This window comes from Macaca fascicularis, chromosome 6 (assembly GCF_037993035.2).
Source record: "Macaca fascicularis isolate 582-1 chromosome 6, T2T-MFA8v1.1".
NCBI lineage: Eukaryota > Metazoa > Chordata > Mammalia > Primates > Cercopithecidae > Macaca > Macaca fascicularis.
Window position 1 is genome coordinate 167,049,771 of NC_088380.1, and position 26,297 is coordinate 167,076,067.

The 26,297-nt window shown below is 46.7% G+C and overlaps 1 protein-coding gene across 9 annotated transcripts in view; it reads right to left on the bottom strand.

Moving 5' to 3' along the window:
- The window catches only part of CCNJL (cyclin J like), a 61,943-nt gene that overhangs the window by 29,743 nt on the left and 5,903 nt on the right, over window positions 1-26,297 (bottom strand). For 5 of the 9 annotated variants that reach the window (XM_045394477.3, XM_073994699.1, XM_073994696.1 and 2 more), the window contains one exon: window positions 536-749. In XM_045394477.3, the coding sequence (XP_045250412.2) occupies window positions 536-749 (214 nt within the window). Of the gene's footprint in view, window positions 1-535; window positions 750-7,347; window positions 7,440-13,619; window positions 13,856-26,297 lie in introns of all 9 variants that reach the window. The other 4 variants (XM_045394478.3, XM_073994701.1, XM_073994697.1 and 1 more) reach the window with 2 other exon arrangements.

Below are 26,297 nucleotides of genomic sequence, written 5' to 3' on the forward strand. Positions count from 1 at the left end.
CCAAGAGGGCTGTGCCCAGGCCTGGTGACCACACAATGGGTCCTGCTTAGGTCCAAATCAAGCAGCCACATTTCAAAACACCTCTAAGAACAGTGGTTGCTAGGGTTCCCCTCCTAGCACGTTTAGATCCCCCATACCAGGAAGCAGGAGACAGGAGGTTGAGGGCACAGGTTCTGGCACCATGCAGTTCTGGGCTCAAATCTTATCTGCCACATACTACCCAGGCAGCCCCAAACCGGCTTCTTCACCTCTCTGTGCTTCTGCAAAGTGGGGTACACTAACAGTATCTGTCTCCTAGGGCTACTGTGTGGATTAATTGAGACAAGCTGCTAACATCCTTATCACTTGGTCTGGTACATTATAGATGCTAAAAAATGTTGCATCTAAAAATGTTGATGCTAAAAAACGCTCAGTGAAGGATGAACATATAAGATGTGCAAAGATCTTCAAAATGTAAAGTGATCTGGAAGCAGCCAGGCGCACTGAGGGGGAGGAGACCGCACAAGCGCAGAGGAAGACGTAGGTTTTCGCTTACTTGCAAGCAGGAGGCAGGAGACAGCCACGGTGTAGAGCTGCTTGGAGGTGCTGACATTGTAGCGATCCATGAAGTGGTCCAGCAGGTAGACGGCCAGGTGCCGGGCTGCAGGGCAGAGCTGGCAGTGGCTGCTCAGCAGGGTCAGGATGTCCACGAAGAACCGGCGGCTCTTCAGGAGTGGGGAGTGGGCTCGGAAGGTGGGCAGCTTCAGTTCCTGGAGGACAGGCGGGGCGGAGGGATGACGGTCAGGGCTGCCTCCCGAGAGTCTCGGTCGTCCCAGGAAATGGGACCTTAGGGCCTGCCTGCTGACTGAATGCGAGGCAACGACTCCCTCCATACTCTTATTAAAGTTTTCCTGCAAGTCCCAGGATGGCAGCCCCTCCTGGGCTATCTCCCATCTGCTTTCACTAAGCACAGGCTCATAAAGTATCAGGGCCCTAGAGGATGACAGAGGAAGCCAGTCATTCCTTCCCAGGGGAAAGCTTTGCTATTTGAGATACACAAGGTCATAAAGGAATAAAGGCCTTGGGGTCTGAGGTCTAAGTCCAAATTCCTTTTTTCCCCCAGGGTCTGGTCTGAATTAACACATCCAAATTCTGATTCCACTACTCAGCCAAGTTGTGTGACCCTGGTCACCTGCCATCACCTTTGTTTCCTCCTCAAGAGCTGAGAGCTAAATTTAAAATGTATGCAAAATGCCTAGCACACCTGTGACCTCTCAGGATCCGCATCTAATTCTTTCTGAGGGTAGGATTACGAGGGATGGGTTTTTGAAAAAAATCAACCTAAAAAAGTTGTTGAAATAATGGTACAAGGAACTCCCAAATACCCTTCACCTCAATTCCCTAATTTTTCACATTTGCCTTCTTTCTCTCTACATGCATATACGTGTTTTTTCTAAAAGTAAGTTCAGATATCATGATACTTCCCACGCCCCCAGGAGGTGACTAGGTGACTTTTACTTCTACTTTGCAATTTACATACTGCCACATTGCCTCATTTTATTTGTCTAACTCAAGAAAACACAGTAAAAGATATCAAACCAACAAAGATTTTTACAACATAAAAATGTTCTTATATGCAGTATCTCTCATATTTACCATTTAATTAAAGTAGAGTAGACACTGTTTTTTGTTTTTTTTTTTCTTGTTTTGTTAGAGAGGAGTCTCCCCCTGTTACCCAGGCTGGAGTACAGTGATGCAATCACAGCTCACAGAAGCCTTGAACTTCTGGACTCAAGCAGTCCTCCCACCGTGGCCTCCCAAGTAGCTAGGACTACAGGCATGCACCACTGCACCCAGCTCATTGTTTCTGTATTTTTTGTAGAGACAGGGGTCTCATTGTGTTGCCTGTGATGGTCTCAAACTCCTGGCCTCAAGTGATCCCTCCCACCTTGGCCTCCTAAAGCGCTGGGATTATAGGCCTGAGCCATCACGCCCAGCCTAGACACTACTTGTTTAGGAAATGTCTTTGCAACATTTTGCCAAAGAAGGAAACTAAAAAGAAGTGACATAGAAGGAAAACAGGAAATAAGTTGGCAGAAAAGGAATGTGAAAGCTCACTTGTGGCAGGCTCACAAGGGGATGAGATTGAAACAAATTGGTGCTTCTCTTCTATAGAATACCTCTCTCTCAACCCTGTGGCTTACTCAACTAGCAGCAGATCCAGGACTAGAAAGGGATATCTGCTCAATCATTCATTCCTTCAAGAGCTATTCATTCATTCATTTCACTCAGTAAGTGAAATGTACGTTCTCTACACTGGGCGTTATCTAGGCACTGGGGATACAATCTGGAATAAGATAGATACAGACTTAAATGTAAGACTTACAACGATAAAACTCTCAGAATAAAACAGGAGGAAATCTTTATGGCCTTAGATTAGGCAATGGTTTCTTAGATATGACACTAAAACAAGATGCAATCAAGGGAAAAATACAGAAGTTGAATTTCAAAACTTAAAGTGTTTGTGCTTCCAAAGACACCATCCAGAAAGTAAAAAGACAATCTGCAAAATGGAGGAAAATATTTGAAAATCACTTGTTAATAAAAGACTGTATCCAGAACATATAAAGAACTCTTACAGTTCAACGATAAAAAGGCAAAACAACCCAATTTAAAAATGGGCAATGAACTGACCAGGCAGTTCTCCAAAGAAAGTGTAAAAATGACCAACACACACATGAAAAGGTGCCCAACATTACTAATCATTAGGGAAATGCAAATTAAAACCTCGGTAAGATACCACCTCACACTCATTAGAAAGGTTGTTGTAAAAAAAAACAATACAAAACTGAAATGTATATACAAGTGCTGGATAGGGGCAAACGGGAACCCTCATATACTGCTGGTGGGTAAGTAAAATGGTACAGCCACTGTGGGAAACAGTCTGGAAACTCCTTAAAATGTTAAACGTAGGGTTCTCACATGACCCAGCCATTGCAGTCCTTGGTATATTATACCTAAGAGAAATGAAAACATACAGCCACACAAAGACTTGTATATAAATACTCACAGCAGCATCATTCCCAACAGTTCCCAAGTAGAAACAACGCAAACGCTTATCAACTGATGAATGGATAAACGAAATGTAATGTATCCATATAATAGAATATTACACGTTACAACAGGGATGAATCTTGAAAACATTATGTTAAGTGAAAAAAGCCAGTCGTAAAAGGCCACATATTATATAATTCCGTTTATATGAAATGTCCAGAATAGGCAAATCCATACAAACAGAAAGTAGATTAGTGGTTGCCAGAGGTTAGGAGTAACAGTTAATGGGAAATAACTGCTAATAGGTATATGGGGTTTCTTTTTGGAGTTATAAAGTTCTTCTGTCATTAGACAATGGTGATGGTTGTACAGCTCTGTGAATACACAAACAACTAAACTGCACATTTTAATTTTTTTAATTTTTAATGTTGTGGGTACATAGTAGGTGCATAGATTTGTGGGGTATAGGAGACGTTTTGATACAGGCATGCAATGTGAAGTAATCACATCATGGAGAATGGGGTATCCATCCCCGCAAGCATTTATCCTTTGTGTTACAAATAATCTAATCACACTCTTTTAGTTATTTTGAAATGTACAATTAAGATATTATTGACTATAGTCACCCCGTTGTGCAATAAAATAGTATGTCTTATTTCTTCTATTTTTTTTTTGTACACATTAACCATCCCCACCTCCCCCACAACCCCCACTACCATTCCCAGCCTGTGGTAACCATCCTTCTATTCTCTATGTCCATGAGTTCAATTGTTTTGATTTTTAGATTCCACAAATAAGTGAGAACATGTGAAGTTCGTCTTTCTGTGCCTAGTTATTTCACTTAATATAATGATCTCCAGTTCCATCCATGTTGCAAATGACAGGATCTCACTCTTTTTTTATGGTTGAATAGTACCCCACTGTGTGAATGTACCACATTTTCTTTATCCATTTATCTGTTGATGGACATTTAGGTTGCTTAATTGCACATAAAAAAAACTAAATTTTGGCTAGGTGTAGTGGCTCACACCTATAATCCCAGCACTTTGGGAGGCTGAGGCGGGTGGATCGCTTGAGTTCAGGAGTTTGAGACTAGCCTGGGCAACATGGCAAAACCCCATTTCTACAAAAAATAAAAAAATTAGCCTGTGTGGTGGTACGTGCCTGTAGTCCCAGCTACTTGGGAGGCTGAGGTGTGAGGATCATTTGAGCATAGGAAGAGGAGGTTGCAGTGACCTGAGATTATGTCACTGCACTCCAGCCTGGACGAAGGAGCCAGACCCTGTCTCAAAAAAAAAAAAAAAGAAAAAAAAGTGATTTTTATGATATGTGAATTATTATATCTCAATAAAGCTGCTATAAAAAAAAAAAAACAAGCCAGACGTATCACCCACAGTCATGGAGTCCATGGTCCAACAAGGGAGAGAGGTGGCAATCCAGCAACAAGACAGTTGCAGAATTCCAAACTGTGATGAACTAATACTGCAAAGGAAAGCCTCAGATGCTCTGGGAGGCCCCATCATCTCTGGGGGGGAGGGAGGCCTGTGTCCTGAAAGTGAGGCTGGGTTTAGATTTCACACTGATTACTTCTCCTCTGGCCTGATCCTCCAGAGAGCTCAGAGGCCAGGACTCAGCTATTTTCGCTGCCCTAGAGCTTTGCTCATGGAAGGCTCTCAAAGCCTGAATAAATTATTTCTTCTCCCTTATGTTTAATGAAGAAATTGAGTTTCAAAAAGTCCCTGAGTCCCTGGGCTTTATCTAACTAGCAACAGATCTGAATTAGAAGACTTTCAAAGTATCCCTTTTTTCAACTTTTTTTTTTTTTTAATTGCTTGGGTTTAACAGATAATTTTTTTTGTTGTTGTTGTTAAGTCATGGAGCTTGGCTGGGTGCTGTGGCTCACACCTGTAATCCCAGCACTTTGGGAGGCTGAAGCAGTTGGATCACCCGAGGTCAGGAGTTCAAGACCAGCCTGGGCAACATGGGAAACTCCCGTCTCTACTAAAAATATAAAAATTAGCTGGGTGTGGTGGCGTGTGTCTGTAATCCCAGCTACCCAGAAGGCTGAGGGAGGAGAATCACTTGAACCTGGTAGGGTGGGGGTTGCAGTGAGCTGAGATCATGCCACTGCACTCCAGCTTGGGTGACAGAGCAAGACTCCGTCTCTAAATAAATAAATAAATAAATAAATAAATAAATAAGTCATGGGGAGCTCTTTTAGCCCCAGCTTAATTTCTTTAAGGAAAAGACCTGATGCGTTTGTGTATTCTTCATCTTCAAGGTTTGATGAATTTATGCGGCCACTATGGAGTTCAAACTCCTTGAGGGCAGGTCTGGGTCTCCTTTGCACATCACTGTTACTTCAGCACCCCAGTGTGATGAGAACAGAGTTAAGTGCCTAATAACTAGTTGTTGAAGGAAAGAAGGGGTAGGGAGGGAGAGGCAGTAAAGAAAGCAAGGAAAGAATTGCAGTGGTAGATACAGAAGGTCCTGGCCTACAGAGGCAAGTCGTGACCAGCTCTATAGAGTAGCAAGTCTGTGGGAACTTCAAAGAAGACACATTGAGCCAAGTTGTACAATTTACCTGTTGAAGATGCAGGAAAGGTAAGCATCTCACTAGCAGAAACAACACCTGCAAAGCCACACAAGTATCCCATCTGGGGAACAGTCAGCCAGGCAGGGTGTGCCTGGACACAGGCTGGAAACGTGGGCAGTGGCCCAGCTTTCATGCCCTATTAAGAAAACTGCCTTGCCCTACTCTGAGGGCAACAGAAACTGAAGGGATTAGAGCAGGGCACTGGCCTGGTCTGAGCAGCCTTGCATAGAGATCTTTTGGCCAGCTTCTTCCTAGGGTAAGGCCAGACAGCTGGTAGCAGCAGCCAGTGTGGGGCTGCAGCTCCCCTCAACAGTGTTCCCACCTTCCAGCAGCTCCCACCAGATTGCAGGCTACGTGGGTATTTCCTCTAAACACAGGGCTCTAAGTTCAGGGTCATGACAAGAAGCAGCCACAGTCACAGATCCTTGGTGTCTGGTGGGCTGCAGCTGCCGGAAATTAGCCTTAGCCAAGTGACCTTTGGCCAGGCCACGCTGCCTTCATCAGTGCAGTCCAAAGCCCCAAAACACAAGTCAGATAGGCAACGTCTTGACCTCCCTTCCCACGCAACTGGCCAAGCGCAAAGCCTTCTAGATTTTCCCTTGAGCCAAGTGAGACAAGAGAGCTCAAGGCAACACAAAGAACGTCTTTCCTGTACATGCTCCTGGAAAAAGGGTCCTTCGCCTTGAGCAGATTCTCGAAGAAAGACATTGGTGCATAAAAGAAAAAGTTATGGACCAGGTGCGGTGGCTCATGCCTGTAATCCAAGCACTGCGGGAGGCCAAGGTGGGCGGATCGCTTGAGGCCAGGAGTTCAAGACCAGCCTGGCCATCATGGCAAAACCCCGTCTCTACTAAAAATACAAAAATTAGCTAGGCGTGGTAGTGCACACCTGTGGTCCCAGTTATACGGGAGGCTGAGGCACGAGAATCACTTGAACCTGGGAAGCAGAGGTTGCAGTGAGCCAATACTGTACCACTGCACTCCAGCCTGGGTGACAGGGTGAGACTCTGTCTTAAAAAAAAAAAGGCAAAGAAAAAAACAGGAAAAGTTATGGACCACTGGAATGCACAGCAATACATGTCAAGAAGGGGTTAGTAGGTACAGCGTGCTGGAAGGGGCTGGTCTCAAGAGGGCAGGATTTTGAAGTTAGAACACTGGCTCCCTGGGATGCTCTTTCTCCCCATGTCTGTTTGTCCCTCAAATACTGATTTAAATGTCACTTCCTAAGGCTTCTCTGACCTCTCCATCATTCCAAATCAGGTTCCCCTTACTCTCTTAGTAGTCTCTTTTTTGTGGTCAAAAATTTACTTATCTATGTAGCTGGCACAGATGCAGACATTCAATAAATATGTGTTGAATAAAAAAGAATAAATAGAGTCACTCCCTGTACCAACCACCTCACCTCCCGCCCCCACATACCGGGGATTAGCTTGATACCTACAGAGTGTGAGGTCAGGCAGTTCTGGGTCGGAATCTAATTCCACTATTGACTTAACCTTGGGCATGTGAACTGACCCTCAGTGTCCTTATCTGAGAAATGGGGGTCATGCTGTCGTAAATGTAGAGTACTTGGCGATAACAGCAAGCCTAGTGGCCCTTCCTCTTCCCTCAAGCTGGGGAATCAAGTCTCAGAGAAGTTGAATTTATCTACCTCTGTCAAAGGCTCTTTGGGCTTTCAAAGAAACCTGCTTTGAGAAATGTGTAACAAGGCTTCCTACCTTAGAGCTGAGGCGCCTCCATCAGTGTGTCCTCTGCAGAGCGCCCAAACCAAGCAGAATTAGCAGCTCTGAGCCTCAGCTTGTTCTCCTCACTGGGAAAAGGGAGATTCTTTGGCATAGAAATAACAACATAGGACTGCAGCATGCCTATCCTGTTTAGTTTGAGAATCCAACTGATCACTTCGCTAACCCAATTACAGGGTGCGGGGAAGGCATTCATTACAAGGGCTTTGCTCTAAGGGACTGCATTCCTCCCCAGGCACTCTTGACCTAAGTCCACTTGAAGGCCGCAGCAGCGCACTGCAGGAAGCCAGCCCCTCTGCTGAGTGGCCTGGATTCCAGAAACAAAAGAGCAGCCTGCCCTAGGGCGGCTTCTAAAGCTCTCCCCAGATTAGGCGGGTGCTTGGCAGGCACTCAGCAATCAGGCAGGCGCTGGGCGGGCAGGAACCCGGCCAGGCACGGTGACCTTCCCCTCAGCATGCCTGGCAGGGCCACAGGCGGCGTGAGTGTGGGCAGCAGAAAGGCTGGGGGAGGCTGGAGAAGAAGGGGGCTGAGGTGGGAGGGGAGGGAAGGGCAGAGGCGTCCTGATCACTTTCCCTCCCCAGCTGTTGGCCCTTGATCACCTGACTCCCAGAAGCCCATCTGCCGCAGGAGTAACTAGAGACGAACAGGTGGAGGCACGGACAGATGGCCGTGGTGGAGTTCCGGGAAAAAGAATTCCACCTTACAAAAACCCCTGCTTTTGTCATCACAGTCCTTTATTATTATCATTATTTAACATAATAGCTATGGGCTAGCAAAAACTAAGAAAGAGATAACATCAAAATATTACAGCAGCTACAGAGGGGAGATTGGGGTGGGCACTGAGATCTTGCATGATTTTCACGATCATGCTTTTCAAAAGCCTGAATTTTTCAAAAATGCTCAATGCATAACCACTTTATTACTTCAGTTACTATGTGTTCAGTTTGGAAACAAACAAAAAGACTAGACATCCACTGTATGAAGGCCCAGCTCAAAATTTATCCCCAAGGATTTCCTAGCAACCCCACATCATCCCTTTAACAAAATCAGCCCTGTCATAGTAACTCCCCACGCCCAGTAAGTGTCCCACTTCATCTCCCTACAATGCAAAGCCCCTTTCAGAGGAATTTGCCATTTTTTTCCTTTCTTTTTATTTTTACTAATTATGAATTATATGTTCACTGATGAATCTTAAAAAGAATAACCAACATCATTCATAATCCCTCACTTAGAAGGATTCAGAGAGAAGTACTACTAGGTTCTACCTGGATTCCTCAGATAGTTCTTTGTGCAAACTCGCATAAAATGCCATAGCAATCTACAACTGCTCCCCACTCCCCACTCAGAGAGCATGGGGAACAATGTTTGCAATGGCTGCCTAGTTTTTCACTGTAAGGTTGTGCCATGACGTCATCAAATCCAGATTTGGGGCATGCAGGCTGTTTCTCTTCCTTAGGGTCCCTGTTCAGACCATTCCTCAGAGGCCATCCCTGATCTCCCTCCTACCCAGCAGCCTCCCGTGGACTTCCCACCGCCAACAGTCACAGCACATTGAAGTGTGTTTAGGAACTGTCCCCTGCCCCCCACAGAAGGGGGTCTCCGTGAGGGAGGGAGCTGCTTTTCTCTCCTGCCCTTGGCCATACCCTTGGTCCCTGGCACAGAGTAAGGGCTAATGCGTAGCGGTTGGCTGAGTGAATGGATGTCTGAATAAATGGAGAGTGTTTTGAGGAATTTTCCCTCTGCCTGTGGCCCTCTATGCCCTCCCTTCCCCTCGGGGCTCCCTTATCCACCCTGGCTTCCCTCTTTAGGGTAACCCATGGTGGGGGTCACTGCCCCCCGCAAGTGGGAAGCCCCAATGTGACATGTGAGCCAGCATTTCTGAGACCAGAGGAGCCATTCTGGGGGAAGAAGAGGTAGCTGCCCCTTTAGAAACCACTCTCCTCGCTGCCCAAGAGTTTTGCCTGGGGGTTCTCAAGCAGAAAGAGGATTATCTGAGAGGGAAAGTGCCCTGGGAAAGGCTAAGGACTCATGAATCGCAGCCCATCTAAAACCCCAAACTGAGCTACACAAGAGAGACAGAGAGGCAGCAGGGCTGCCTGGACAGGTCTCTGAAGATTCCAGGCAAGTGTCTGGTCCTCGGCTGCTCTTCCTAACCCCTGTCCCCCCAGGTGCTGACCTTGGCAGAGTGGCAAACACTTCCCGTACCTGCGCTAGGCTTAGAAGTGCCCAAGAGTGCAGGTGAGGCCAGGTGAAATGCAGTCACTCAAGACCCTGGGCCCACAGCCAGATGTGCAGGGCAGAGACTGCCCCCAAGAGACCCACACCTCTCACTGCTGCATAGCCGGGGAGGGGAGGGGGAGGAGAAAATTCAGCACGTGCTCTTCATATGCAGACTTTGAAGGCATTTGGAGGCTAACCTCAGAGGGGTTAGAAGGTGACATGTACTATGAAAGTTCCGCCAAGCACCCCTGGTTTCTTCTATTAGGGGAGGAAATGAAGTCCTCAGTTTAACCTTTAGTGTCCTGCACTGCATTATTTTCTTCTAATTGCCTTGAGGTTTTACTTCTCATTATTAATCTACTCTTCCTTCAGATCTCAGCTTAAAAGTCACTTTTTTTTTTTTTTGAGACAAGAGTCTTGCTCTGTTGCCCAGGCTGGAGTACAGTGACACGATCTCAGTTCACTGCAACCTCCACCTCCCGGGTTCAAGCGATTCTCCTGCCTCAGCTTCCCAAGTAGCTGGGATTACAGGTGCCCGCCACCACACCCAGCTAATTTTTGTAATTTTTAGTAGAGACGGGGTGTTCACCATGTTGGCCAGGCTGGTCTCGAACTCCTGACCTCAACTGATCCGCCCGCCTTGGCCTCCCGAAGTGCTGAGATTATAGACGTGAGCTACCGTGCCTGGCCTAAAAGTCACTTCTGAAAAAGGTGTTTCAGGCTCATGCTTCTGTGAGATGCTCCCCAAGCACTGAGGACTTTTTATCTACTCATTCATTCGCTCTTACTGTCCTCCTGCCTGCTAGACTATAACCACCATGAGGGCAGGGACTGGGCTTGTCTTGTCCAGCTCTGTGACCCCAATACCTGATACAAAAGGAACACTTGATAATTACCAAAACCTCCAGATTTCAGGAATGGCAAATACTTGAACAGGTAAGAAAAAAAATTATTTGTTCCTGGTCTTAGGTTGTATAAACCTATTTATCATAATGAGCAATTCCCAGTACTCATGAAGACCAGTGAGGAGGCACAAGAAACGGGGCGGGGGCTGGGTGCGGTGACTCACACCAGTAATGGCAACACTCTGGGAGGCTGAGACAGGAGGATCGCTTGAGGAGACCAGCCTGGGCAACACGGAAACACCCCGTCTTTACAAAAAAAAGAAAGAAAGAAACTGAGGGAGTTGGATTCCAGCAGAAAGAGAAAGCTCTGTCCTTGCTTTGGGGTGACATGTGCCTCAGTCCACCCAAAACCAACAGTGGGTTTCCACGGAGGAAGCGGGTCAGTGTTTATGGAGAAGTGGAAGCTTCAAAAATTAGAAACTATGCATCTAGCAGTCATTTTGCAAAGGCAATGTTTCCCAATGTGTGTTCTGTGGCACACCAGTCCCAAGTTATGCTCCCTGAGCAAAAGGGTTCTGTGGGCCACAGTTTGGCGAACCATTGCATACTACATTGCTCCCTAAAGGAAGCCTATAGCCCAGTAGAGGTCCTGAAACATTTGTTCGGCAAAAAAACTAATATAACTTTGGAAAACTCTAGGTTGAATTTATCCACAGGACATTCCTCCTGCCCTCCTCCTTCTTGAGGGGCAGAGTAACAATATCCCAGAAAGCTGACTCTGGGAAAAGGTGCTTGAGGGTACTGGCTGCGGGGCACTGGTATGCTGGAGAAAACGAAACTCCGCTGCATCCACGAGACGAGACTCGCAAAAATCCCTGGCGTGATGCCTAATCATCTGATGATTCTAAGCCTAGACATTTACTGAAAAGCTTGCTGAGATGAAGAACCACATCTTTCACCTGCAGAAATGCCCCGGTAAGAATGTCCACATGGCCATGGCATCAGGAGCCTAGGAGAGGCTTACAAAAAGCACATGCCAGCTCACAGAAGCCCCAGGCAGCCAAGTGCCGGGTGTCCTGCCTTGGGAGGTCCAGGCGCCCATCTCTTATATATTATGTATATAATATAGTGACATCCCAGGGGTGGGGAACCAGCAGGTTGTTTAAGGAGGGGTGAACTGGCCCAACTTGGAAATGGAGCAGGTCAAACTCCCATGCTGATCACTACTGGGATCACACCTCTGAATAGTCGCTGCACTCAAGCCCGGGCATCACAGTAAGACCCCTGTCTCTTTACAAAACAAAACAAAACAAAAACGCTAAACTGCTTCCGCCTTGGAAACCCTCTGTTGCTACTTGGTAGACCGAGGCATGTGCCATCCTAGGGCAGGAAGGACACAGTCTTCTCTTTCCCCTGAAATTGAGCTCCTCCAGCTTCTCATACCTTCCCGCAAGTCTTCATGAGTATTTGGAATTGCTCATTATGATGAATAGTTTTATAGAGCCTTTTGAGATGTATAGATATATCTACATATACAGATAGATATACATTAAAAATATATAACTTGAGGCCAAGCATGGTGGCTCATGCTTATAATTCCAGCACTTTGGGAGATTGAGGTGGGAGGATCACTTGAGGCCAGGAGTGAAACCCTGTCTCTACTACAAATACAAAAAAATTAGCCGGGCATGGTGGTGCACGCCTGCAATCTCAGCCTCAGCTACTCCGGAGGCTGAAATAAGAGAATTGCTTGAACCTGGGAGGTGGAGGTTAGTGTGAGCTACATTCCAGCCTGGGTGACAGACTGAGACTCCATCTCAGAAAACAATAATAATAATAATGTTTTATTTAACCAATAATACTTAATCACTATAGGAATTTTAGAAAATACAGAGGAGCACAAAGAAAATTAAAGTCTCTAGCAATTCCACCAGCAGGAAAACACCGGGAGTACGTACACATGTCGGCATAAGCACGTCCAGTCCTGTTTCTCTGTGGGCACGCATGCCCACTTTTTTCTCTCTCGGGACTATCTTCTCCCTTACAACTAGAATCTAAATGCTGTGTGCATTTGCTATGTCCCCACGCCCACCCTCCGAGGTGGAACCAGCACTAGCCTTAGTAGCCAGGAAACTGAGGCACAGAAGTATAACTGCCAAGGCCACACTGCAGGTGAGTGGTAAATCCTGGGCTTGGACATCAGAGGAGCTGGCCAGGGCTTGGGGTATGACACTACTTGGAGGGTGACAACCACTTCGTAAACAGCTCAAGGTGCCGTAAAGTACGGCTGAGCTGCTCTCAAACATCAGCCACCCAAAAGAAACCACTCTGCTCTCCTCCTCCAATCTCCCTACCACGTCTATCCCTACTGCTGCCAACAAGAGCCCGGGCTTCCAGGTCTTGGGCTGGGACAACAGCTAGCGGGGTCTTGTCTAAGAACAAAGAGCTGCAGAGAGGTGAAGAAACACCATGTGTAACCAAGGTGACCAACAGGAAGTGGAGACTTGCACATGTAAAGGGGCAAAGAAAGGGGGAGAAAGGCTGGCTCTTCAGAGGCCTCAGTACATAGCATGACCTGAGAGGCCCAGCAAGGTGGGAGGCTCACCCTCCTTCCTCTCTCTGCCCCGATTGCTTCATAAGACTCAAGGAGGCATTTTCCGTAAAGCACCAACATCTCTGTGGGAACACTATTTCAACATTCTTGAGAGGTTGGCCCATGTCACATGAGGCCAATAATGCCTGTAACGTCCCCTCCTGCTGAAGTCCAGCCTGTAGCTTCCTTCCAGCAGAGTGAAAGGTAACCCAGGCACCACATCCGCAGCCGGCGTCTGTACTACTCCTGGGCAGGTGGCAGGCGGGCCAGCTCCAAGCACACCTCCTCATTCCCGGGAGCCAGAGCCACTGCCCTTCCAGGCATACTCTGTACCGGGCCCGGCCACAGCTGCTAGGGCATCCACAGTGACCACACACATGCCTGCGCAACCCTCACTGGCGCCCCCCCATCCAACCCATGGCTCTGGGGCCTCCAAACACCCCCACAGACCTGACCCCCCATCCAATCCACGGCTCTGGGGCCTCCAAACACCCCCACAGACAACATTCATGGCCTTTTTAAAAGACACCACACCCCCCAACTGAATTCTTTACTTCTGCTGGTTTCCTACAGGACCGCATCCCCCATACCTTCTGGAGCGGAGGACTGGGGTGCCCCTCATCCTCCCACGCCCTCTGTTATCCGGGGAAAGAGGTCCCGACGTGCCCCTCCATGCTGGTTCTCTGTCACAGGTCCAATTCTTGGATCTCTCCGCTTTCCTCCTGGATCACTCTGTGGAGTGGCTCCAAAGCTCTTCCCTCCACACCTCCAGCTCCTGTCCCCGATTTCCAGATTCCTTTTGTGGATTCTCCTGGGAGCTTCGACCCTAATGAGAAGCCCAAAACGGGACAGTAGGGTGACTGCACCACTACCCCCTCACTGAGACTTTACTTCCCTACCCATCTACTATCCAAGGTTTCTCAAACGGGTTGCCAGTTGACCACATGCATTCAAATGCCCTGGGGACCTATTTAAAAAGGGGGTTCCCCCCTGTATTGGGATGAATAGTGTTTCCCTGACAACTCTTGTCTACTCGAAACCTCAGAATATGACCTTATTTGAAAATAGTCGGCCTGGTGCAGTGGCTCACACCTGTAATCCCAGCACTTTGGGAGGCTGAGGAGGGCGGTTCACAAGGTCAAGAGATCGAGAACATCCTGGCCAACACGGTGAAACCCTGTCTCTACTAAAAATGCAAAAATTAGCTGGGCGTGATGGTGCGCGCCTGTAGTCCCAGCTACTCAGGAGGCTGAGGCAGGAGATCTCTTGAACTCGGGAGGCGGAGGTTGCAGTGAGCCGAGATCGTGCCACCGCACTCCAGCTTGGCCACAGAGCGATCTGTCTCAAATAAATAAATAAATAAGAGTCCTTACAGATGCAATCAAGTTAAAACGAGGTCATATTAGATCAGGATGGGTGCTAATCCAGTGTCTTATGTTCTTATAGGAAGAGCAAACAGAGACAGAGACACACAGAGGGAAGACGAGGTGAAGACAGACAAGGAGGATAAGGCCTTGTGAAGATGGAGGCGGAAACTGGAATGATGTGGCTACAAGCCAAGGAAGACTACAGATAAAATGCCAGCTGCCGCCAAATGCTAGAAGAGCAAGGAAGGATCTTCCCCTAGAGCCTTCAGAGGGAGCTGTGGCCTGCTGACCTCCTGATGTCAGACTTGTGGTCTCCACAACTGTGAGAGAATAAAGCCCAAAGTGTGTGGCACATAGTCACAGCAGCCCTAGGGACCTGACACAGCCTCTATTTCCTGTCTCACCAAATCAGAATTCCTGGGGATGGAGCTGAGTATCTATCTATGCTTTACGAGTTCTCCACTTGAGCCTGATGCTCAACTATAAGCTCCATGACACAATTTTTGTTCATCCCCAATTGTGTACACAACTTTTGTTCATCCCTTACGTGGTGGTTAGCACAGTGTGTAGCACGCAGTTGGCTGCTAAAAACAGTGTGTTAAATGCAGGAATAAACATGCACAGATATTCAAGAACCACCAGTGCCTTGGTCAGTACATTTAGCTCATCCTTTTTCTTTCTGAAGCAACTTTAGTAATTAAACCAGATAACACACACAAGGCATTTAACAGTTGCTGGCCCTCTGCAGGCGCCCAGTGAACATCAATTCCCTTCACTTAGTGGGCAGTGGGAGTCCCTCAATTGACAGTTTCCAGAAGGGGAAACAAGAATAATGTTTACTATGAAAAAGGTTGAACAAGCTCAGCTAAGGAAAGTTACTTTGTTCCAACTAGCAAGAAACTTGAAATCTTCCCCGCTTTTGGTTCGCTGGTCCTTTTGACCCTATTGTCTAAAACCTGTCAAGTCTCCTCACTTCCTCCCCTAAGTTCAGCTGCCATCGCTTCGGGGCGGCTGCAATAACTGTAATAACTAGTCTCCGAGGCCAGGGTGCATTTCCAGGGAGCTTGCCCTCCCCTCCCCACCCCACCCTTCTCATTGCCCTCCATGGGTTCTCAGGATAAGGTTCAAACATCTAGGAAGACCCACATCCTCAAAGCCAGTGTTTCTGGCGCATCTCCTAGTCCTCCCCGCAACTGACCAGGCCACCCCTTGCAGGCCACTAATGCTTGACTCTCACCAGCTGCCCTGGACCCTGCAGAGAGATGAACTTCACACCTGTCTCTGCCTGGCAAACTTCTACTCATCCTTCAAACCCAAATCAAACAGCACCTCCTCCTTGAAGCTTTTCAAGACTTCCTTGGGCAATTGGACCCGTCTTTGGTATAGAAGTAGGTGTGAGCTTTGGAGCCAGGTTGTCTACTAGCTGTGTGGTAGACAACAGCCAGTAGGGCTTGGGTAAGTTACGTAACTCTCTAAACTTTGCATGTCCCATCTGTAAAATGGGGATCATTATGGGCCCTACTGGAAGGAGTTTCCTGAGGACTTAGCTAATGGAGGCGATCTCAAGCTTTCAGCACACGGTAAGCACCCATTAAAACTGGACTATCATTACTAACATTGAATGGCTATGGCTGTAAGTGGTGTGATGTGACTATATCTTCAGCTATGCTAAGGGCCTCAGGGCAGGGTTTGGGTCATGGTTTCTCCTGGTAGAGCCTCCCACAGGTCTTGCAGGTTACACATGAGGCTTGCTAAATGACCACTGGATAAAGAGGCTGCTTTCGTGGGCACTGTGTGACAACGAAGCCAAGGAGATGGCCCCAGGAAATCAGCCAGAGCGCTGCCTTCCCCACAGCTGAGGCCAGCAAAGCCCACCAGCGACTGCCTGGCTTCTTCCTTCCTAACCAGAATGCTGAATCCCCTCTTCCTGAAACACGGCTCTGGGGAGGTCCTGGATACCTGGGAAGATGTCCCTAGTGGTCTGACAAAAATTCCTGCAGAAACCACTTCATAGCCAATCTTAAAAGTAACCATGGCTGGGTGCAGTGGTTCACGCCTGTAATCCCAACACTTTGGGAGGCCGAGGTGGGAGGACTGCTTGAGCCTAAGAGTTTGAGACCAACCTGGCAACACAGTGAGATCTTGTCTCTATTAAAAAAAGAGAGAAATGAACACTGAAGTATTAAGGGATAATGTGGCATTAGTTTTGCAACTTGGGTGAAGAAAAGAAATATAAACAGAGAAAAAGAATGATAGGACAAATGTGTTAAAATGTTCACAAAACTGCATATTATGCTTGCAAATCTTCTCTGAGTTTGAAATGATTTCAAAACCAAAAGTTAACACAAAAGGAGAGACTAAAGAGAAATGTCAACGCCAAGTCAACAGCTTTGCTCTACTAACCGCCACCTTCTCACCTAGCTTGGTGGCTGCCCAGGGTGTCAGCGCTGCTTGAGGGGAAGTCCATATTACACCATCATCAACTTGGAGGCTGCATTGCAAGTCCTCTGCTTCATGTGTGCCTTATCTAAGTTCAGGTGGGGACAGCAGATCCACAAAATATTAAGGCTTTAACTACCTTGCTTAAAAGGGGGACTCTGGTCAAATACTTAACCCCTCAGATGCCATTTTTCTACTAGTATACGGTGGAGTTACTGGTAGACGTGCTACCTACCCCACAAGACTATGTTGAGGCCGGGCATGGTGGTGTGCACCTGTAATCCCAGCTACTCAGAAGTCTAAGGCACGAGAATCGCTTGAATCCAGGAGGCAGAGGTTGCAGTGAGATTGCGTCGCTGCACTCTAGTGTGGGCAACAGAGACTGTTTCAAAAAAAAAAAAGACGGTTTCAACAGTGAAGTCCAGGAAGGCAATTTGTGGGCTGCAGAGCACAGCCTTCAGTCAGATAAGGTGTCAGTGATGAGCATATCCTGATGGAGGGACTCTTAGGCAACACACACTCTGCTGAGAGCTGGAGAGATCCAGCGCCTGCTCCCCTGGGCCTGCAGTCTGGAGAGGGAGCTAGCTTTACATCAGATAGGTGGCGAAATAGGTGTATAATTACAAATTGTGCTAAGTGCTGAAGGAATCACCAAGGGTGCTCTGAGAACAAACAAAGGCCCAGCCTGTCCTTGTCTGGGAGTCAAGGATGGCTTCTCTTCAGGAAGTGATGCTTGAGTCTACAGCTAGATAACAGGTAGGTTAAAGCATATTATAATCCCACAGGAGTAGGGAAGTGTATAAACCGATCTGTTAACAAGGAATTCAAGTTAAATGACTGCGTGAGGAGGTAATAGGTCAAATCCAGAATACAGGACATTTATCTGGACAAATGAAACTGTTTTCTCTGAAAATCAATGGCATGAAAAAAATATTTTCAGGCAGGGGAGGGGACCATTGGAAAATAAAAGACTTGAGAACATTTTTTGTATTCTATATTTATTTATTTATTCATTTGTTTATTTGTTTTTTGAGACAGAGTCTTGGTCTGTCGCCCAGGCTAGAGTGTAGTGGCATAAACACGGCTCACTGCAGCCCCGACCTCCCATGCTCAAGCAATCCTCCCACCACAGCCTTCCAAGTAGTTGGGATTACAGGTGTGTGTTACCACGCCTAGCTAATTTATTAATTTTTTTTTTTTTTTGAGACTGAGTTTCACTCTTGTTGCCCAGGCTGGAGTGCAATGGCGCGACCTCGGCTCACTGCAACCTCTGCCTCCCGGGTTCAAGTGATTCTCCTGCCTCAGCCTCCCGAGTAACTGGGATTACAGGCACCTGCCACCAGGCCCAGCTAATTTTGTTCGTATTGTTAGTACAGACAGGGTTTCACTATGTTGGCCAGGCTGGACTGGAATTCCTGACCTCAGGTGATCCACCCACCTTGGCCTCCCAAAGTGCTGGGATTACAGGCATGAGCCACCGTGCCCGGCCAATTTTTAAATTTTTTGTGGAGACAGCGGCTTGCCATGTTGCTCAGGCTGGTCTCAAACTCTTGAGCTCAAGTGATCCAACCGCCTCGGCCTCCCAAAATGCTGGGATTATAGGAGTGATCCACCACACCCAGCTTAAGAGACACTAAAAAAAAATGTAAGCATGGACTTTATCTGAATTATGATGTGAACAAACCAACTACAAAATCCATTTCCAAGACAACAGAGAAATGGACAACAGAAGATATTAATGAAATATTGGTAATTATTTTAGGTGTGAAAATGGCATAGTTGTTAAAAAAAAAAAGCCATTATCTGGTAGTGCCATTTATGGGTAAAATGACACACTGTCTGGGGAACAGATGAAACAGGTGAGGAAGCTGGGTGGAGGGTATGTGAGGACTCATTCTACTGTTCTCTCCACATTTGTGTATCTTTTTATATTTCCATAATAAAAAGTTAAGGAAAAAACAACGGTTCACTCCAAAGAGTCAGAAGTGCTCTGAATTGCTTGGATTTTTTTTTTGTTTGTTTTACAATAATCAGAAAAGTCCACTGCATACCAACACTGTCTACTATGTCGCATCTAATGACTGCACCATATTTTCATGCATGGATGGACCACAGTGTGGCCAATTTCCTTCTGATGCCATTGAAGTTCTCTAAAACTTTCCCTTACAATAACAGAATCTATCCAATTCCCGATGCTTCTGTTCTGAATGACCTCCTCTCCTTCCTCGTGTCCCCCCAACCCTTCCGCTCAAATCACGTGATGACCACTTCCAGACTTAGCAGCTGGTGGCATGGCGTGGGTATCCCTATCACAAGAATGCCCAGGGCCTGGAACCATCTGCTCCAGGGACCTACAAGGCACTCAGTGCCTCAGGATGATTCAAATTCTGCCTCTGAAGGATCCAGTTACCAGGGGCAGCACACACTGGGATGCATGGGCTAAGACGGAGCTGGAGGAGTTTTCCAGCCAGGTCACCTTAACAGCCCTCATCCAGCCCTTGATGCAGGTCTCAGGCCAGTTCCGGGCTGCAAATGGGGTTCCATGCAGCCTAGAAAGGATTCAGAGTTCCCTTCCTCTTGCCTTGCCATCTTCTAGCACAAGCTTTTCCAACCCACAGCCCATGGGCCCCATGCTGCCCAGGACAGCTTTGAACGTGGCAAACACAAATTCATACTTTCTTAAAACATTAGGAGATTCTTTTGTGTTTTTTTTTTTTTTTTTTTAGCTCATTAGTTATTATTAGTGTTAGTGTATTCCACGTGTGGCCCAAGGCAATTCTTCTTCCAATGTGGCCAAGGAAAGCCAAAAGATTGGACACCCTGGCTCTAGTTGTTTTCCCACTCTGGGTTCCCACTCTTTTTTTTAAAAAAAAAAAGAGATAGGGGTCTCACTCTGGCATGATCATAGCGCACTGCAGCCTCAAACTCCTGGGCCCAAGTGATCCTCCCACTTCAACTTCTCAAGGAGGTGGGACTACAGGTGCACGCCACCATGTCCGGCTCCTGCTCCTTTTAAACACAGCTATTCAGACACCTTTTTTAACCCCTCCAAATGGTACTAATTTTTTTTTAAAGGGTAATATCCAGGGTTAGCAAAGTTGCTGGGAAGCAAGCATTCTTCCATACCACCAGTGGAAGTATACTAGTGCAGTCCTGTGGGAATTTATTACCTGGTGATATGCAAGGTTCTTAAAATCAGACCCTGTAACTGGCGCTTCCATTTTAGGAACTTATTCCTGAGCATACTTACAGATATAAATCAAGGATCACCACAGCAGTGCTATATAAAATCAAATGGTACACTAGAAGCAACTCAAAAAGGTATTTGTGGGGAAATGGATGAACAAAATTTTATAGACATAAAATGGAATACTAATCAGCAATAAAAAGAAAAACTCCTGATAGACACAACGACACGGATGAATCTCAAAAGCATGACATTAAGTAAAAAAGAGCAGGCAGAAAGGAGTCCATGCATATAATTCCATTTATATGAAACTCTAGAAAAGACAAATCTAATTTACAAGGACAAAAAGCAGATCAGTGATTGCCTAAGGCTGGGGGCAGGATGGGACTGATGAGGAACTTTCTAGGTTGATGGTAATGTCCTGTGTTTTTTTTGTTTTTTTTTTTTTGTTGTTGTTGTTTTGGAGATGGAGTCTTACTCTGTCACCCAGGCTGGAGTACAGTGGCACAATCTCAGCTCACTGCAACCTCTGCCTGCCGGGTTCAAGCAATTCTTCTGCCTCAGCCTCCTGAGTAGCTGGGACTACAGCCGCCTGCCACCATGCCCAGCTAATTTTTTGTATTTTTAGTAGAAATGGCGTTTCACCACGTTGGCCAGGTTGGTCTTGAACTCCTGACCTCGTGATCTGCCCGCCTCAGCCTCCCAAAGTGCTGGGTGTGAGCCACTGTGCCCAGCCATCTTTTTTTTTTTTTGAAACAGAGTCTCTCTCTGTCACCCAGACTGGAATGCAGTGGCACAATCTCAGCTCACTGCAACCTCTGCCTCCCAGGTTCAAGTGATTCTCCTGTCTCAGCCTCCCGAGTAGCTGGGACCACGCCCAGCTAATTTTTGTATTTTTAGTAGAGATGGGGTTTCACCATGTTGGCCAGGCTGTTCTCAAACTCCTGGCCTCAGGTGATCCACTCCCCCTTGGCCTACCAAAGTGCTGGGATTACAAGCATGAGCCACCGTGCCTGACCTTATGTCTTAATTATGGTGGTGGTTACATGAGTATATATGTTTGTAAAAACTCACTGTACACTATAAACTGTATATTCATTTAAGATATGTATATTGTGCTGTAAACTATACCTCAATTTTTAAAAAATGAATAAGCAGTCCCCTAAATATCCAACAATGCAATGAGTTAGTGAAATCATGATGCATCCATAAAACATTATGCATGGGACTGCAGAAGGATAGAAAATGACATAGAAGGTTATTTAGCATGTGCAGTTAAGGAAAAAAGTTATGAAACTGTGATATAGTTGATAGTATTTTTGTAAAATAAAATGTATATACTTGAATAGAAAATGACCAAAAGGAAATCATCTATTCATTTGTTCAATACAAATTTCCTAAGTGCCCACCATATATCATTATTGCTCCAATTAGCAAAATATACAAAAAAAACCCTTCTGTTCATGGTTTCATAAAAGTTATTTAGATTATTAAAATCTAAACATTAAAATAATGAGGCCAGGCACTGTGGCTCATGCCTGTAATCCCAGCATTTTGGGAGGCTGAGACGGGCGGATCACTTGAGGTCAGGAGTTTGAGACCAGACTGGCCAACGTGATGAAACCCCATCTCTACTAAAAATACAAAAATTAGCCGGGCGTCATGGCATGTGCCTGTAATCCCAGCTACTCAGGAGGCTGAGGCAGGAGAATCACTTGTACCTGGCAGGTGGAGGTTGCAGTGAGCCGAGATCATGCCATTGCACTTCAGCCTGGGCAACAGAGTGAGACTCTGTCTCAATAATAAAAATAAATAAATAAATAAATAAATAATAATAATAATAAAATAAACATCAAAATAATGAAATGGTAAAGGAAAGTGTGTAATTCATACTACCTCGTGTCAAAGCACACATAATTTATGTTTTCTTATGGACAGAATAGGATTCACGAGAAATCGGGATCAGTGGTACCTTTTGCGGAGGGAAATTCGGGGACAAGGGTGGCAGGAAGCCTTTCCACCATCTACTCTTTTGTATAGTGTGGTTTTTCAAAATCACATTCATGTGTTACCTATTCTAAACAAACAACTGATTGTTTCTAATTCTTTGCTAGTGTCCGATAATCAGGAATTGGGTGGAAAAGAATGATATGGAAAGATGTATGTAGGAAATAGACAAAGTGTTTTACAACAAGATATTTTCCTTTTTTTTTTTCTTTGAGATGGAATTTCGCTCTTGTTGCCCAAGCTGGGGTACAATGGTACAATCTCGGCTCACTGCAACCTCTGCCTCCCAGGTTCAAGCGATTCTCCTGCCTCAGCCTCCCCAGTAGCTGGGATTACAGGCACTCACCACCACACCCTGCTCATTTGTGTAGTTTTAGTACAGACAGGGTTTCTCCATGTTGGCCAGGCTGTTCTCGAACTCCTGACCTCAAGTGAGCCATCTGCCTTAGCCTCCCAAAGTGCTGGGATTACAGGCGTAAGCCACTGCACTTGGTCGGCATTTTCCATTTTTACTACCAAAAAAAAAAAAAAAAAAAAAAAGGTATTGCGATGACATGCACAGAAAAGAACACACACCAAAATGTCAACCGAGATTGTTTCCAAGTGGTAGGATTGTGAGGGGAATTTTACTTTCTTCTATTTGCTTGTATTCATTTTTGCCATTTCCTAAACAAACGCTGTGTGTGTGTGTGTGTGTGTGTGTGTGTGTGTGTGTGTGTGTGTATAATAACTCAAAAAGAAAAAGAGAGAACAGCAGAGTCGCAGTGTCACCTCTTTCTGCCAGGTGCTCAGACATACCAGAGAACTGTTGGCTGCACTCCCTTTACCCGAGGGACTGTGTGATTTAGGAAGACAAAGAAGTCAAGGGCAAGGGCACAGGGCCAGCTCCAAGTCTTGAATGTCCTCCACTCCCTTAGACAGCACAGGCTTCCCCAGCCAACCAGGGTGCCCAGCCAAGTCCCTTACCTATTTCATGATCTGGAGGCCCTGGAGATTGATGGGGTGCACACACACCCATTTTCTCCCTGGGACACCTGGGTGGCAGGTGGGGCAGGGACTGCTGTCGTGGTTTTGCAGAGGCAAGGAAGCCTTCAAAGGTAATTTGCTTCTGCCACAGGTAAGGCACGCTGAGACCGTGTCTTGACTGGGTATTGTGCACACATTGAGCATTTTGGTATTCTAAGACCTAAAAGACTCAAGCAACAACGTCAAGTGCTGGTTCAGTTTTGTCACCAGCTTCCTCCAGAATACGGGTGAAACACTGCAGTCAGTCTCAAAGCTAGACACTATCTTGAATGGCAGCCCATCTTGTCCCCCAACCTCGTTTGCGGTTTTCAATTCTTCCCAGTCCATCTTCCATCCTCTGTATACAACTTCTAAGGCAGCTTGAATCACCTCTGCAGGTCAGACTGCAGGAAATTTCTCCTTATTCTATAAGCCCCCACACCTTCATCTCCAGGAAGGGGTCATGAGGGCAGACTGCTTAGGGTCTCACTGGAAGAACACTGCCATAAGACAGCCTTGCTATTAGAGGAGGGAAGAGCTTGTCAAAGCCAGCATTTGAGTTTGAAAGGCCTGAATGACACATTGCTGTAACTAAGTCGGGCAGACACATCCCACTGCCAGAGTTTGGAACACTTTCTTTTTGGTAGATCTGGGAGCATCTTGTGATTTGGGGAGGACTTCCCCTTGAGGGATGCAGAAGCTCAGAAGGAGGGGAAGGGAATGGAAAAAACCAAGTGGAGGATGACCCACCCAAATCCATGAGCCCTTTGTTGAGTATGGACCTTGGTCACTACTTTTTATTTTTTTAGAGGAAATCTCACTCTGTCGCCAGGCTGGAATGCAGGGGCGCGATCTCAGCTCACTGCAACATCCGCCTCCCGGGTTCAAGCCATGCTCCTGCCTCAGCTTCCCGAGTAGCTGGGACTACAGGTGCATGCCACCACGCCCGGCTAATTTTTTTTTTGTATTTTTAGTAGAGAACGGGTTTCACCTTGTTGTTCAAGATGGTCTCAATCTCTTGACCTCCTGATCCACCCACCTCGGCCTCCCAAAGTGCTGGGATTACAGGCATGAGCCACCGTCCCCGGCTAGGTCACTACTTTCTATAAGGACACAGATGTTCAGTCTTGAAGTGGGGAAATTTGAGGGATTTAGGGGAAAGAGTGAGAAAAAATACCGATGTTGGAAGAGATAAATAAAAGGGTGTGCAAGCTTCAGGAGTCACTAAAAAATGGTGCAGTTTTGACACAGGGGCTGAGGATGAGCTGGGATGAATTTCTACCACTTATCCAGCTGTCAGATTTGGCAAGAGCAGGGAGCCCTGAGGTGTCCTTTTCCCTGGCAAGTTAGGGACAGGCAATGGCAGAGGCCAAATCACTTGAGGGGAGAGGCACCACACACAGGTGAGGCCCAGGCATAGCCACCCACCAGGGCCAAATAAAGGCGACCCTGGCCTAGGCATTAGCCCTTTCCAATGCCCAGAGAAAGGCCCGTGCCCATAGCAGCCAGCTTTCCAGGGTGGTTTAGGGAGAGCACATCCCTTGGAGAGTGCCATAAAACAAACTAAAACACAAGAGCCTATAGTGTCATGGAGGACAGAACCTCAATTTTCCCCTGCTTTGTATTTCCATTTTTTGTTAAATTGGATACTTTTAAAATGAATTTACGTTCAAGCTTTGATACAATCTGCGGTTTCATCTCAGACACTTATTCTCTGAGCCTTGCAGTTTCTTGTCTGTAAACTGGGGTTAATCCCAACACTAGAGCCGAAGTGAGGAGTAAATGAGGTAATATATGTGAGCATGCTGGCACACTGCCTGAAATCTAGAAAGTGCTCAATAAACAGTAGCTACCAGCATAACCATCACTAAACGAAATGTTTGCTGTTCATGTTTTGGAAGATCTTTGCATAGATTCAGTCGCAAATCCAACATCTTTTATCTGTCCACTGGTTTAAGAAATGTGGCTGGGAGCAGTGGCTCATGCCCGTGATCCCAGCACTCTGAGAGGCCGAGGTGGGTGGATCACCTGAGGTCAGGAGTTAGAGACCAGCCTGGCCAACATGGTGAAACCCCATCTCTACTAAAAATAGAAAAATTAGCTGGGTGTGGTGCACACCTATAATCCTAGCTACTCGGGAGGCTGAGGCAGGGGAATCACTTGAACCCAGGAGGTGGTGGTTGCAGTAAGCCAAAATCACACCACTGCTCTCCAGCCTGGGCGACAGAGCAAGACTCCGCCTTAAAAAAAAAAAAAAAAAAAAAAGTGGTTGCACAGAGCTGAAGTCCTCTAAACGTGCAATGAAGTAAGCTTCAGGAAGGGGAAAAAACGCATTAGGTGGCTGGTTGCTCTGCAGATCTCAAGTCTGGAGCAGGACGAGAAGACCCCTAAGGTATCACATGACTCCCATCCTGGGAGAAGGTAAAACACCCAGTGGAGGAGAAGGGGGGAGTCCCTAGAGCCTGGATCCCTGGAGCCCAGGGAGATAAAGTTACCAGCTCATGTCAAGCAGAGCTTATCAACATGGCTTTGGGAGGGAGATTTTTACCCTTAAGAACTCCAGAGCCGGGCGCGGTGGCTCACGCCTGTAATCCCAGCACTTTGGGAGGCCGAGGCGGGCGGATCACAAGGTCAGGAGATCGAGACCACGGTGAAACCCCGTCTCTACTAAAAATACAAAAAATTAGCCGGGCGCGGTTGTGGGCGCCTGTAGTCCCAGCTACTCGGGAGGCTGAGGCAGGAGAATGGCGTGAACCCGGGAGGCGGAGCTTGCAGTGAGCCGAGATCGCGCCACTGCACTCCAGCCTGGGCTGGGCGACAGAGCGAGACTCCGTCTCAAAAAAAAAAAAAAAAAAAAAGAACTCCAGAAATCCCTATATTCAGAAAGTCTTCTACACACTCAAGAAGCCTTAAGTCACAGTGGTGTCTCTGCTTACTAACATAACTACTTCCTTCTAATTAGAGAGTGAAGATTATGTGGAAAATGGGCATAAATCAAAAGGAGAAGAGTGCAAGTTATATCTACTCTGCTGCTCAGAAAATTCAGGAAGAGAAATGGGACCTCCTGTTAGAAGTCTGGGAGGAATTATCTACATTTCTGTTATCTGGGCTCGACCTGCAGTTAATTTCCTAAGATCCTTAAGCTGTACTTTGGTCCAGGCCAGTAAACCTGCCTCGTGGGTAATTGCTTTTCTAACTTCCTGTCCCACGTTACCTGACAGGAGAACATGCAGGTCTGTAGGAACCTGGGGCGGCATCCTCCA